The sequence below is a fragment of the Balearica regulorum genome, chromosome 28 (genome assembly GCF_011004875.1).
Source record: "Balearica regulorum gibbericeps isolate bBalReg1 chromosome 28, bBalReg1.pri, whole genome shotgun sequence".
Lineage (NCBI taxonomy): Eukaryota > Metazoa > Chordata > Aves > Gruiformes > Gruidae > Balearica > Balearica regulorum.
This window is the reverse complement of record NC_046211.1, coordinates 1640558-1655104: the sequence shown is the minus strand read 5'-3', so window position 1 is coordinate 1655104 and position 14547 is coordinate 1640558. Positions and strand designations below refer to the sequence as shown.

The window sequence follows — 14547 nt, the reverse complement described above, 5'->3', positions numbered from 1 at the left end:
TAATGTGGATGGAAAATGCAATGGACAGTGACAGCGGGAAACAAAACAACACAGAAACAATGAATTGGCAACACAACAATCATAAGGCGGCAGCAAGGCACAACCCAGGGCTCCAGCCCAAAGATTCCCCCTTCCTATTGCAGGGTGGGAGTCTCAGAGCCGGGCAGAGCAGGGGAGGCTCATCCGAGGACGAGTACAGCTTCGTTCTACCGCAGGTAGTGGGGAGCTTTTGGAGACAGTACTGGAAACCCTACAGCCTCCAGCAGAAGATCTGCAAGGATACTCTGTGCAAATAAGCAAGGACCACCAAGCTCAAGAAGCTGTTTGGCACAGCCTAAAGAGCGGTTGGAAGCTTTGTCCTGCTTCTGGTGGTAGAAGACAAGAGGTGCAGCCTGTGGAGAGCCAGGGCAGGTGCAGCACTGAACTGCACGGATATTTGGGGTTTAGCAGGGCCCACAGCTGCCACTGAGGTACCTGTGGCCTCGGGCCCAGCCGCCATATCCACAACCCCCAAAGGCTCCGTAGCCCCCATAAAGCCCATAGCCTCCATAGCCCCCAAGGGCTCCGTAGCCCCCAAGGCCTCCATACACGCCATAGGCCCCAAGGCCTCCAAAAGCACCACGGCCTCCATAAGTGCCACCGTAGCTCCCTGCAACGCCGGGCACTCCCGCCGAGCCAACAACGCTGTGCTGCGGGAAGTTGCTGAGGATGGGCCCGGGGAAGGTGATCACCGAGGCCGGGGGCTGGATCACCACCGTGGAGTCGGGGCACTGCCGCACGCAGGGCTCGTTGACGGTGTCAGCCAGCGGGGCCGGGGCGGCCACCCCACAGGAAGGGACGCACAGGCTGGAGCAGGACATCTTTCAGGCAGGCAGAGAGTCCTGGAAAAGGCACCAGGGATTAGGCAAAGGTGCGAAGAAGGGGCTGTATGAAGGGAGGCAGGGAGAGATCCTCAAGAGGCTTCCAAGAGCTGGACTTACCCCGTTGATCAGAAGAGTCAAGCAGAGGAAGCTGGATAGAGGGCTGTGAAGCCCTCAGCTCTTTTATACATGTCCCAGACTGCCCGAGGCATCGGCCAAGGGGGTGGTGGCGGAAACCCCAGGGAATCATCAAATCCAGCATACAAGCTTCTTGACACTATCTTCATGTGACCTGAGACAATTAAACTCCTCTTCACTGGGCACGTTGACATGCAAATGTGCCAAGGTGAAGAAAGACGTGATGGGAGGATCAGATCATAGTGGAGTATTACATGAAACACAAGGTGCTGCTGATGTAGCTGACCTGGCGTCAGCAATAAACCCCACTCTATCCCTAATCCCCCCACTTTACTTACATGCCATTGTCCTGAGCATCCTACAGAAGTGCTTTGCAATCCTGTGTACAGACATCATGCCTGTCATTACATCCCTTTTACAAGCTGGTAAACAGAGGCACCGGGTTGTTGTCAAAGTCAGAAGCCATCGTACGTGCTCAGGGTGGCTCCTAAGTGCCCACCATCTCCCAGTGTTTGCAAAGGGACTAGGGACATCCCTAGGCCTTGACCATACCCTTGCTGGGTATCTGGGACTTGCAGTTCCCCTTGATGAAACTGCAAAGCGCAGGCTGCCTGACATGCCCACGCCTGCAGAGCACGTGGGCACGTGCAGCCTGTCTCGCTGCAGCTGCTCAAGCTGGCAGTCCTGGCACAGCCCTTGCTGCCCAGCTGAGTAATCAAGTCCCTGCAGAGAGGGCTTAGGGAGGATCATGTTGGCTTAGGGAGGCCAACAGTACTTCACTGAGGGCGGGGGTGGCTTCATGGCACACCCAGCGTGGGCTGGTGCTGGTAATCCCAGGCTGCAAGGCGTGTGCTGGCTCCAGGCATCACCCTGCAGCCTCAGGGCAATGTTTTCTGCAAAGGCTGATGCAGCAGGGCTGTGGCAAGGCATAAAAGCTGTGGCGGCCCGAGGCTTCCCTCACTTCGCGTCCAAACCGCTTTGACTCGCCAGTCTCGGTAAGCTCCCAGCCCTGTTCGTGGCACTGGCCTCCAGAGCACAGAGCCCCAGTAGGAGCCAGCCTGGATGCTGTTGGTGCTATTGAGTTCAGAATGAGAAAGGTCCCTACCACCTGTCTGAGCAAGGGCCTTACTTCAACGCAGCATGGCCAGGACCACAAGGAAACACCGAAGACCTCCTTGGTGGGCATGGCGATGGGTCTAGTGCTGGAGCACAGCAGGATGGGTGATTTTCATTCAGCAGAATGTGATTTTATAGCCTTCAAATGTTTCATTCAAATGTGGCTCTATACAACCAACCGTGATAGACCTTACAATTAGTTACTTTGCCTTCTCATCCCAGAAATTTGAATTTCTTTCCAGTTTTATCTTAAGATTTCCTGGAGTGGAAGAAACACATATGTGTGTGGCATTCCACAAATTTCTAACTTTCTCTTTTAACTAGGTCCCTTGTTAAAGCAGCTAAGTCTGCAGAACTACCGAGATATTACCAATTATTTTAAGCTAACATTGTCTCTTGCTTGTGCACTCTGAAACACTTACTGTGTTCCTGGTTTTACTCAGTAATTTATTCATAACTTTCCAGATTTTATTTCATAGCTTTAGCTAATGAACAATGGAAATTATGACCAGTTCCAGATAAATTTATGGACCGTAATGTCAATATACAGGTTGAAGAGCAATTTGCACGGTGCTTCTGCAGGGGACATTTGTCGGACTGACCAAGTCGCTTTCCTAGGAACAAAGCTCCTCTGATGCCAAGAGAAACCTCCATCCCAAAAGTTGCTGGAAGTGTAACCCACAGCTTTACTTGCAAATGTTTTCAATGAATTTTGACCTCTTATTTTGTAGTGTAACACAACTGAGCTGTGTTCCTCTTGCGAGAATGCCCTCAAAGTGCCTCTGTGTGTGTGTCTGTTCAAAGAACAGCCATCACATTCACAATAAGGGTTCTAGAGTTTAACAGGGCTTTGAAAGCACTTCACCGGCTGTTTTATGCGTAGACTGTGTTACAGCATCGTACTGTTAAGAGGTTACTACCGCTGCCAGTTAGGTACTTCAGTCATGAATAATAGAGTCACTTCAGCCTTGCGTCACGGGATCTCACCCTAGTAACAACTGTGCGGTTGTGCAGCCTGGGAACTTCACGCCATTTCGTTGTCATTCAAATGGAGCCTTGCAGTAACGCTTGCAAACATTTGTCCTTAGCAGCACTTAATAATGCAAACAAGAAGTGTGCAATTTTCTGCTCTGTAACAGATCAAGTCTGTAAATCCAGAAAGCGTCCCAGACACTGCCAGCACAAGAGTGCTTGAGAAAGAGGGATTTTCTTCCAAATTCTTGGGTTACTCCTCAGTTAAAATGGGTTTGCCTGCAGGCAGTCTGTGCATTTACAAATCACTAAGATGCGATGCTGTTGTGTCCAATGTCTGCACATGCACTGTGATGTTAAGACAAATTTAAAAGAATATTTCCAAATCCTCCCTAGGCAATTCCAGAAAGGGTGACTTCGTTTTCTGAGACACTACTGGGTCATTATTTGCAAAATGTGTGCTCAGGTTCAACTGACATTCATAAAAGCTACAGGATGCAGTACGTCTCCGTAAAACATCAAGTAGGGGACAAAATCTGTGTACATCCAAGTCAGAAAAAGAAAAAGCGGGACATGTAATGATGCTATACCATTTTTAATAAGAATAAATCTCACAATCGCAATCTAAAATGACACAGAAAGCAGAAGCAGAAAGAATGTGTGCAGCGATTAATTTGTATCTGCAGAAAATCTCCCGGTTTCATTGGTACCATTTTTGCTGCTACAGCTGTAGCATTTGGCTATCAGTTTCCATTTTCAAACTTTTCCACTTGCTTTAAGTCCAATGAAACAAACCCCATCAGATCATTACGGTTTCTTTGGTTTAGCTTCAGAAGCAGTTAAGTCAGAAATATATCCATAGGAAGGCTAGTACAGGTAGACTCTAGATTATAGTAATGTTAGCTGGGAAAGAGCTATCAGTGAGTTCAGAAGTCGTTTAGCCATTTTAACCCATGTTAAGCCCAGCTTCCTTTACACCTCCAAACCTGTGTCGGCTTAAGAAGTTGGTAGGGAAAAAGGCAGGCAAAACATTTTGGAAGAACATTGAAGAAGTGTTACAGAAACTCTGAGCTCTCCAAAATACTACAGCTTTCGGTCGCAGTCCTGGGACTCAGACTTTCTGCAAAGCCTCCCCCTAGCAGCAGCCATGAATTCGGTAATTAATTCTCAGTCCTCGATTCTTACTAAATCCTTCTGGATTTAGCAGGGGTAGCAGCTCCCATAGCTGTATCAACGGATGTAGCAAGAAGAGGAGGGGTACCAGCAGCGGGAGCTGTAGGAGGGGTACCAGTCCCAACAACGGCTCAGACCCCAGCAGCCCCAGGAGCTGCAGGGGCTCCCCCAGTCGTAGGTCCGGTAGCTGGACACGGTCCCGTAGTTGCAGGGAGAGTAGCAGGCATCCTCACACTTGTTCTGGTACCAGTAAGTCATCTTGGTGCGATGGAGGGAGGCAAGTCTGAAACACAGCAGGGGAAAAAAAAAGCTGTAAGGCAATGCTCCCAACAGCAAGCAAATCTCAAATAAATGTTGCAAGTATGCAGGGAGGGGAGAGAGAGACAGCCAACCCAGGCATGCTGTCCAACACCCTCTGTGCTCATCTGTTGTTCTATCCTGGTCTTTAGTGTCGGGTCTTCCCCCTAACCCTCCTCCCAACCAGCCCTTCTGAGCTTTCCTGCACAGCCCCATTGGCTGCACCCATGGATCGCGATGGGAGATGCGATTGTGAACCACGACGCCTGTGTCAAAAGGGAGCCGTCAGGAAATAAACTGGAAAATCCTTCGTAGCCGTACTGAGATAAAGACTTTAAGGGAAAAGAAGGATACACGCAGAACTGATACAGTTTCAGACTCTCAAATATTAGTGGAAATCCAGGCAGAAAAGAATATATTACATATAAATAATTCTCATCAAATCACAACCTTAATTCCCAATGCATTAATCTACATTTGTAGATTAGTAACTAGGAGGGGCGGGAAAGAGGGGGAAATAGTTTCAAATACATCTCTCTGTTATTCACTAGGTTTTCTAAATCTATTCCGACTTACCCACTTCTGCAAGGAGGATAAGGCAGGAGAAGCGAATGCATTATTCTCAGCAGCGTGGGTTTTTATAGAGCGCCCGGTCCCGCCCAGCACGTGAAAGGCATGTCTGCACCCCGGGTCAGCTCCAATTACCAAGCACATCCTGCTTCCATCATGACTCCTTCTCATTGATATACCGGTTCTCCCCAGGGTTTCTGATTGTTGGTCCAGCACCGTGACATGCCGGCTACACCCTCCAGGTTTCTTTCATCTCAAAACTGTATAGGGCAATTAAGCCTTGGTATCATCATGCTGAATTCACTTCTTCCATACAGCAACAAGTCAACAGAATATGCAAGGACATACGAATTACCAAACACGTCATTTTTGGAAGACCAACCTCACCGTGCGTGTTGGTCCATCTACTTTGTTGTACATTTTTTCTCTGAAATACCTGTGGAAAGGGTAGCCTCTCTCCTTTTCATGTATTTCATAACTTTAATGACACATGAAACAGCACATTCGTACCAATCCCTTCCAACATTTCCTGTGACTAGCAAAAGGGGAAAGACCATTTCTTTGATTTGATGCCGTCACGCAATAGGATATTGCTGTGCTGATTGATTCAGCTAGAAAATTGGCCTATAAGCATTAAAATGGTATGTACATCATGTATTTTTAGAGAAAAATTTTTCAGAGACCCAATTCTGAAGCTATAAATCACAACCTTAATAAAGCATAGAAACAGGATAACCTGATACACGTTTTTAGAAACTGCGTTACATAATGCTGGGGCGTTTTCCAGTAACGTAGTATTAATATTTAAATAATAAATCGCTTTGTACATGTAAATCTTTAATAAGTATTAATGAAGGCTTTGATATTCAAAATTTAGAGAAAGGCCCAGAACATCTGACATACCTGTTATTATCCTTCCTTTAGATGCGAGTAAAGAGCAGTGTTTTGAGCTGAAGGTCACCAGGGAAGACCGGGATGTTGCTGCTTACCAGGTCACATTCACAGGGCTCAGCATTATTCACCGTCATTAACAACATTAATTTAAACACCTCAACAACATGAAGATGTCACGTTCAACCATATTTAGCATTTGGGGGAGTTCTCCGGAAAACTGCAGTTATTACAGTGATGTGTTCCTCTTTGTTTTATCTTGTTCCTTGTAACGAACCCTTGAGTCAAGCATCTTCGGATCTATGTGTAAACAATCAGTAAGCAGGTATTTTTGCATCCAGTTAAACTTGCCTCACTTGGGCTGGCTCTCCAGAAGACTGAGTTTGTAAGTTTATGTCATATATGGTGCAAAGCCTGGAAATTGCAAATATCGTTATTTCTGCTTGAAAGCCTTTAGATTTTAGATTTTTAGATGATTATTTTTAGATTTTTAGATTATTGATTGCCACCTGCTTTACGGTTCCCATAAGGTCTTGTCACCGACTCCGTACCATTTTCAAAAACACTTCCACTGTTCTTTCACCAAAAAGGACTCCAGTTTCCTTCTATGTAGACTTAGGAGGTGGCTGTTGATGTTTGGTAAAAGTAATTCATAGAGCACAGCAAGCAAGTAAATCGGATTTTCTACGGAATGACTTTCCAGAGGCAGATCACAGTGTACATTTAACACATCCATGCATATGTGATTGGAGCAGGGTACAGACCAGACTTACCCTCCAATCCAAACACCTTTCTTGTACTGCTTTTGAGCTGGAAATAATACAAACAAAATGATAAATACAAATAATGCAAATATTCTGACCTAAAAATGCAATTTTGAAATAAAAACAAGCAAACCAGAAATGCTTTCTAGGGATTATTATTTCTGCAAAAAGAATCAAATTCTTTCTTCCTCAAACCAATCCAGAGTCATTGCAGGCTTCATGTACCGAAATTTGTCCATTCCTCCAAAACTGGGATTGTGGATGTCAATCAATTCTGCTCTCAATACTCTTCCTTCCCTTTCCTGTTATAGCTCAGATTTCACCACACTAATTCTACAAATATAATTGACCCAGGAAGTCTGAACATGAAAGAAAACTGCAGTGCAATGTCATGCTTTTGGAAGCCAAGAACTGACTAATAATCACAAACAAAGAAACACAATTACATCAACTGAAGGAATGACGTGCCTAAGTAAATTTGTTTTGTGGTGAATATGAGTTTAAAGCACAGTGGGCTTGGTCAGATAAATATATAAAAGGGACAGAAATTCAAGGCTCTCTATTCGCATCTCCGGACTTACATTCTCACTGAACTTGGTAAGTCAGACTTAGTATAACGTCTTTATTGCTGCGCAGATGCTGCGGTTTTGCTATATTGCGATACAGGTGGCATTTATACTTTAAAAGCAAAGGCTGTGGTTTCACGGCCATGCAAGTACAATCCTTTTTTGTTAAAAATGGGATATTGAGATGCCCCCATAAGCTGATTGATAAGATTGTCTCACCTAGCCATGCAGTATGAGAAATTACCTTATTTTATGATATACTGAAGCATTTCAGGCTTCTTTATTTTGAAACAGACAATGCGTTACATTTTTTTAATTATTTTGAACAAAAAGCAAGTATATATTCAACTGGCAATTAAGGCACAGACATGGGCCCAAACAACCAAGCTGCTCTATTCAGCAGAGCACTGCTGACTTGCACAAGGGGAGGATTTCTTCTGTGGCGTCTTGTCTCAACAGCAAAAATTGGCAGAATTCATTCCTGAACTAGTGTCTGTTTGCTTATGATTTTTAAACATCAGACACTGATACAGACAGCCTAATCCTAACAATATCCTCTCTAAAATACTATCTGAATCCAGACTGCCAATGCTAAGCAATGGCAACAAGAAAAGCAGCATAAAGTATTTTTATGGAGGAAAGAAGGGGGGGAAAAACAGAAAGGAGTGAGCTGGGCAAGAAGGAGCCAGGTTGTAGCCTTGAACTGAGATGTTCGGTTGGTTCCTGTGTTTGCCCTTCCCTCCTCTCCCTCTTTCCCATGCTTGCACAGGCTTTTCTAGAAGCAGCAAGCTGCTGCCTGGTCTCTGGGGCAGACCTTATCGTCTTCTCTTCTGCTGTGTTTCAGACTTGCCTCCCTCCATCGCACCAAGATGACTTACTGGTACCAGAACAAGTGTGAGGATGCCTGCTACTCTCCCTGCAACTACGGGACCGTGTCCAGCTACCGGACCTACGACTGGGGGAGCCCCTGCAGCTCCTGGGGCTGCTGGGGTCTGAGCCGTTGTCGGGACTGGTACCCCTCCTACAGCTCCCGCTGCTGGTACCCCTCCTCTTCTTGCTAAATCCGTTGATACAGCTATGGGAGCTGCTACCCCTGCTAAATCCAGAAGGATTTAGTAAGAATCGAGGACTGAGAATTAATTACCGAATTCATGGCTGCTGCTAGGGGGAGGCTTTGCAGAAAGTCTGAGTCCCAGGACTGCGACCGAAAGCTGTAGTATTTTGGAGAGCTCAGAGTTTCTGTAACACTTCTTCAATGTTCTTCCAAAATGTTTTGCCTGCCTTTTTCCCTACCAACTTCTTAAGCCGACACAGGTTTGGAGGTGTAAAGGAAGCTGGGCTTAACATGGGTTAAAATGGCTAAATGACTTCTGAACTCACTGACAGCTCTTTCCCAGCTAACATTACTATAACCTAGAGTCTACCTGTACTAGCCTTCCTATGGATATATTTCTGACTTAACTGCTTCTGAAGCTAAACCAAAGAAACCGTAATGATCTGATGGGGTTTGTTTCATTGGACTTAAAGCAAGTGGAAAAGTTTGAAAATGGAAACTGATAGCCAAATGCTACAGCTGTAGCAGCAAAAATGGTACCAATGAAACCGGGAGATTTTCTGCAGATACAAATTAATCGCTGCACACATTCTTTCTGCTTCTGCTTTCTGTGTCATTTTAGATTGCGATTGTGAGATTTATTCTTATTAAAAATGGTATAGCATCATTACATGTCCCGCTTTTTCTTTTTCTGACTTGGATGTACACAGATTTTGTCCCCTACTTGATGTTTTACGGAGACGTACTGCATCCTGTAGCTTTTATGAATGTCAGTTGAACCTGAGCACACATTTTGCAAATAATGACCCAGTAGTGTCTCAGAAAACGAAGTCACCCTTTCTGGAATTGCCTAGGGAGGATTTGGAAATATTCTTTTAAATTTGTCTTAACATCACAGTGCATGTGCAGACATTGGACACAACAGCATCGCATCTTAGTGATTTGTAAATGCACAGACTGCCTGCAGGCAAACCCATTTTAACTGAGGAGTAACCCAAGAATTTGGAAGAAAATCCCTCTTTCTCAAGCACTCTTGTGCTGGCAGTGTCTGGGACGCTTTCTGGATTTACAGACTTGATCTGTTACAGAGCAGAAAATTGCACACTTCTTGTTTGCATTATTAAGTGCTGCTAAGGACAAATGTTTGCAAGCGTTACTGCAAGGCTCCATTGAATGACAACGAAATGGCGTGAAGTTCCCAGGCTGCACAACCGCACAGTTGTTACTAGGGTGAGATCCCGTGACGCAAGGCTGAAGTGACTCTATTATTCATGACTGAAGTACCTAACTGGCAGCGGTAGTAACCTCTTAACAGTACGATGCTGTAACACAGTCTACGCATAAAACAGCCGGTGAAGTGCTTTCAAAGCCCTGTTAAACTCTAGAACCCTTATTGTGAATGTGATTGCTGTTCTTTGAACACACACACGCACACACACACACACACACACACAGAGGCACTTTGAGGGCATTCTCGCAAGAGGAACACAGCTCAGTTGTGTTACACTACAAAATAAGAGGTCAAAATTCATTGAAAACATTTGCAAGTAAAGCTGTGGGTTACACTTCCAGCAACTTTTGGGATGGAGGTTTCTCTTGGCATCAGAGGAGCTTTGTTCCTAGGAAAGCGACTTGGTCAGTCCGACAAATGTCCCCTGCAGAAGCACCGTGCAAATTGCTCTTCAACCTGTATATTGACATTACGGTCCATAAATTTATCTGGAACTGGTCATAATTTCCATTGTTCATTAGCTAAAGCTATGAAATAAAATCTGGAAAGTTATGAATAAATTACTGAGTAAAACCAGGAACACAGTAAGTGTTTCAGAGTGCACAAGCAAGAGACAATGTTAGCTTAAAATAATTGGAAATATCTCGGTAGTTCTACAGACTTAGCTGCTTTAACAAGGGACCTAGTTAAAAGAGAAAGTTAGAAATTTGTGGAATGCCACACACATATATGTTTCTTCCACTCCAGGAAATCTTAAGATAAATCTAGAAAGAAATTCAAATTTCTGGGATGAGAAGGCAAAGTAACTAATCGTAAGGTCTATCACGGTTGGTTGTATAGAGCCACATTTGAATGAAACATTTGAAGGCTATAAAATCACATTCTGACTAAAGCATATATTGAAATGTCTCAACATGTACTTTTGAAATGACTATTATTCAATAACCAAGCACCTAACAAGAGCAGTAAGCTTTTAATAGAGTAATAACACACTAAAAATATGTAAAATAGTTACGAGCGTCTGAGAAGTGCTTTGAACTTCTCAGACTATCCAGCATGGAAAACTGTGAAGTTATTGTCTAGTCCTGCTTGAGGAAAGGACCACAAAGTAATAAATAAATGCACTGATATTTTTTTCCATCAAAAGCCGTACCTTGCAAGGTGGCTAATAGCTTGTTTGTATCTGTTGTGTGCTACAACACAAGGTTGTCTATGACAAGCTGTTGAACCTCTCGCAAGCCCTGTTCACTAACCCACGTGCCATTTGATATTTAACCCTGTGGCTTGAGATGCATTATCAAAATATCCCTAGCCAATCTGGAAAATCAGAAGAGCAAACTCATACAAAAGAACTAGAAGTCAAATTATTGATGCAATGCGGATTCTTTAATGTGGATGGAAAATGCAATGGACAGTGACAGCGGGAAACAAAACAACACAGAAACAATGAATTGGCAACACAACAATCATAAGGCGGCAGCAAGGCACAACCCAGGGCTCCAGCCCAAAGATTCCCCCTTCCTATTGCAGGGTGGGAGTCTCAGAGCCGGGCAGAGCAGGGGAGGCTCATCCGAGGACGAGTACAGCTTCGTTCTACCACAGGTAGTGGGGAGCTTTTGGAGACAGTACTGGAAACCCTACAGCCTCCAGCAGAAGATCTGCAAGGATACTCTGTGCAAATAAGCAAGGACCACCAAGCTCAAGAAGCTGTTTGGCACAGCCTAAAGAGCGGTTGGAAGCTTTGTCCTGCTTCTGGTGGTAGAAGACAAGAGGTGCAGCCTGTGGAGAGCCAGGGCAGGTGCAGCACTGAACTGCACGGATATTTGGGGTTTAGCAGGGCCCACAGCTGCCACTGAGGTACCTGTGGCCTCGGGCCCAGCCGCCATATCCACAACCCCCAAAGGCTCCGTAGCCCCCATAAAGCCCATAGCCTCCATAGCCCCCAAGGGCTCCGTAGCCCCCAAGGCCTCCATACACGCCATAGGCCCCAAGGCCTCCAAAAGCACCACGGCCTCCATAAGTGCCACCGTAGCTCCCTGCAACGCCGGGCACTCCCGCCGAGCCAACAACGCTGTGCTGCGGGAAGTTGCTGAGGATGGGCCCGGGGAAGGTGATCACCGAGGCCGGGGGCTGGATCACCACCGTGGAGTCGGGGCACTGCCGCACGCAGGGCTCGTTGACGGTGTCAGCCAGCGGGGCCGGGGCGGCCACCCCACAGGAAGGGACGCACAGGCTGGAGCAGGACATCTTTCAGGCAGGCAGAGAGTCCTGGAAAAGGCACCAGGGATTAGGCAAAGGTGCGAAGAAGGGGCTGTATGAAGGGAGGCAGGGAGAGATCCTCAAGAGGCTTCCAAGAGCTGGACTTACCCCGTTGATCAGAAGAGTCAAGCAGAGGAAGCTGGATAGAGGGCTGTGAAGCCCTCAGCTCTTTTATACATGTCCCAGACTGCCCGAGGCATCGGCCAAGGGGGTGGTGGCGGAAACCCCAGGGAATCATCAAATCCAGCATACAAGCTTCTTGACACTATCTTCATGTGACCTGAGACAATTAAACTCCTCTTCACTGGGCACGTTGACATGCAAATGTGCCAAGGTGAAGAAAGACGTGATGGGAGGATCAGATCATAGAGGAGTATTACATGAAACACAAGGTGCTGCTGATGTAGCTGACCTGGCGTCAGCAATAAACCCCACTCTATGCCTAATCCCCCCACTTTACTTACATGCCATTGTCCTGAGCATCCTACAGAAGTGCTTTGCAATCCTGTGTACAGACATCATGCCTGTCATTACATCCCTTTTACAAGCTGGTAAACAGAGGCACCGGGTTGTTGTCAAAGTCAGAAGCCATCGTACGTGCTCAGGGTGGCTCCTAAGTGCCCACCATCTCCCAGTGCTTGCAAAGGGACTAGGGACATCCCTAGGCCTTGACCATACCCTTGCTGGGTATCTGGGACTTGCAGTTCCCCTTGATGAAACTGCAAAGCGCAGGCTGCCTGACATGCCCACGCCTGCAGAGCACGTGGGCACGTGCAGCCTGTCTCGCTGCAGCTGCTCAAGCTGGCAGTCCTGGCACAGCCCTTGCTGCCCAGCTGAGTAATCAAGTCCCTGCAGAGAGGGCTTAGGGAGGACCATGTTGGTTTAGGGAGCCCAACAGTACTTCACTGAGGGCGGGGGTGGCTTCATGGCACACCCAGCGTGGGCTGGTGCTGGTAATCCCAGGCTGCAAGGCGTGTGCTGGCTCCAGGCATCACCCTGCAGCCTCAGGGCAATGTTTTCTGCAAAGGCTGATGCAGCAGGGCTGTGGCAAGGCATAAAAGCTGTGGCGGCCCGAGGCTTCCCTCACTTCGCGTCCAAACCGCTTTGACTCGCCAGTCTCGGTAAGCTCCCAGCCCTGTTCGTGGCACTGGCCTCCAGAGCACAGAGCCCCAGTAGGAGCCAGCCTGGATGCTGTTGGTGCTATTGAGTTCAGAATGAGAAAGGTCCCTGCCACCTGTCTGAGCAAGGGCCTTACTTCAACGCAGCATGGCCAGGACCACAAGGAAACACCGAAGACCTCCTTGGTGGGCATGGCGACGGGTCTAGTGCTGGAGCACAGCAGGATGGGTGATTTTCATTCAGCAGAATGTGATTTTATAGCCTTCAAATGTTTCATTCAAATGTGGCTCTATACAACCAACCGTGATAGACCTTACAATTAGTTACTTTGCCTTCTCATCCCAGAAATTTGAATTTCTTTCCAGTTTTATCTTAAGATTTCCTGGAGTGGAAGAAACACATATGTGTGTGGCATTCCACAAATTTCTAACTTTCTCTTTTAACTAGGTCCCTTGTTAAAGCAGCTAAGTCTGCAGAACTACCGAGATATTACCAATTATTTTAAGCTAACATTGTCTCTTGCTTGTGCACTCTGAAACACTTACTGCGTTCCTGGTTTTACTCAGTAATTTATTCATAACTTTCCAGATTTTATTTCATAGCTTTAGCTAATGAACAATGGAAATTATGACCAGTTCCAGATAAATTTATGGACCGTAATGTCAATATACAGGTTGAAGAGCAATTTGCACGGTGCTTCTGCAGGGGACATTTGTCGGACTGACCAAGTCGCTTTCCTAGGAACAAAGCTCCTCTGATGCCAAGAGAAACCTCCATCCCAAAAGCTGCTGGAAGTGTAACCCACAGCTTTACTTGCAAATGTTTTCAATGAATTTTGACCTCTTATTTTGTAGTGTAACACAACTGAGCTGTGTTCCTCTTGCGAGAATGCCCTCAAAGTGCCTCTGTGTGTGTGTCTGTTCAAAGAACAGCCATCACATTCACAATAAGGGTTCTAGAATTTAACAGGGCTTTGAAAGCACTTCACCGGCTGTTTTATGCGTAGACTGTGTTACAGCATCGTACTGTTAAGAGGTTACTACCGCTGCCAGTTAGGTACTTCAGTCATGAATAATAGAGTCACTTCAGCCTTGCGTCACGGGATCTCACCCTAGTAACAACTGTGTGGTTGTGCAGCCTGGGAACTTCACGCCATTTCGTTGTCATTCAAATGGAGCCTTGCAGTAACACTTGCAAACATTTGTCCTTAGCAGCACTTAATAATGCGAACAAGAAGTGTGCAATTTTCTGCTCTGTAACAGATCAAGTCTGTAAATCCAGAAAGCGTCCCAGACACTGCCAGCACAAGAGTGCTTGAGAAAGAGGGATTTTCTTCCAAATTCTTGGGTTACTCCTCAGTTAAAATGGGTTTGCCTGCAGGCAGTCTGTGCATTTACAAATCACTAAGATGCGATGCTGTTATGTCCAATGTCTGCACATGCACTGTGATGTTAAGACAAATTTAAAAGAATATTTCCAAATCCTCCCTAGGCAATTCCAGAAAGGGTGACTTCGTTTTCTGAGATACTACTGGGTT

General features: G+C 46.1%; 2 protein-coding genes across 2 annotated transcripts; both read right to left on the bottom strand.

The window, feature by feature from the left end:
* Nucleotides 1-443: 443 nt before the first annotated feature.
* Nucleotides 444-860, bottom strand: LOC142598459 (claw keratin-like). The gene has a single exon (XM_075737073.1). The coding sequence runs from the start codon at nt 858-860 to the stop codon at nt 444-446; it is 417 nt and encodes a 138-aa protein (XP_075593188.1).
* A 10602-nt stretch (nt 861-11462) lies between these two features.
* Nucleotides 11463-11879, bottom strand: LOC142598448 (claw keratin-like). The gene has a single exon (XM_075737062.1). It carries the CDS (start codon nt 11877-11879, stop codon nt 11463-11465), a length of 417 nt encoding a protein of 138 aa, XP_075593177.1.
* Between the last annotated feature and the right edge of the window lie 2668 nt (nt 11880-14547).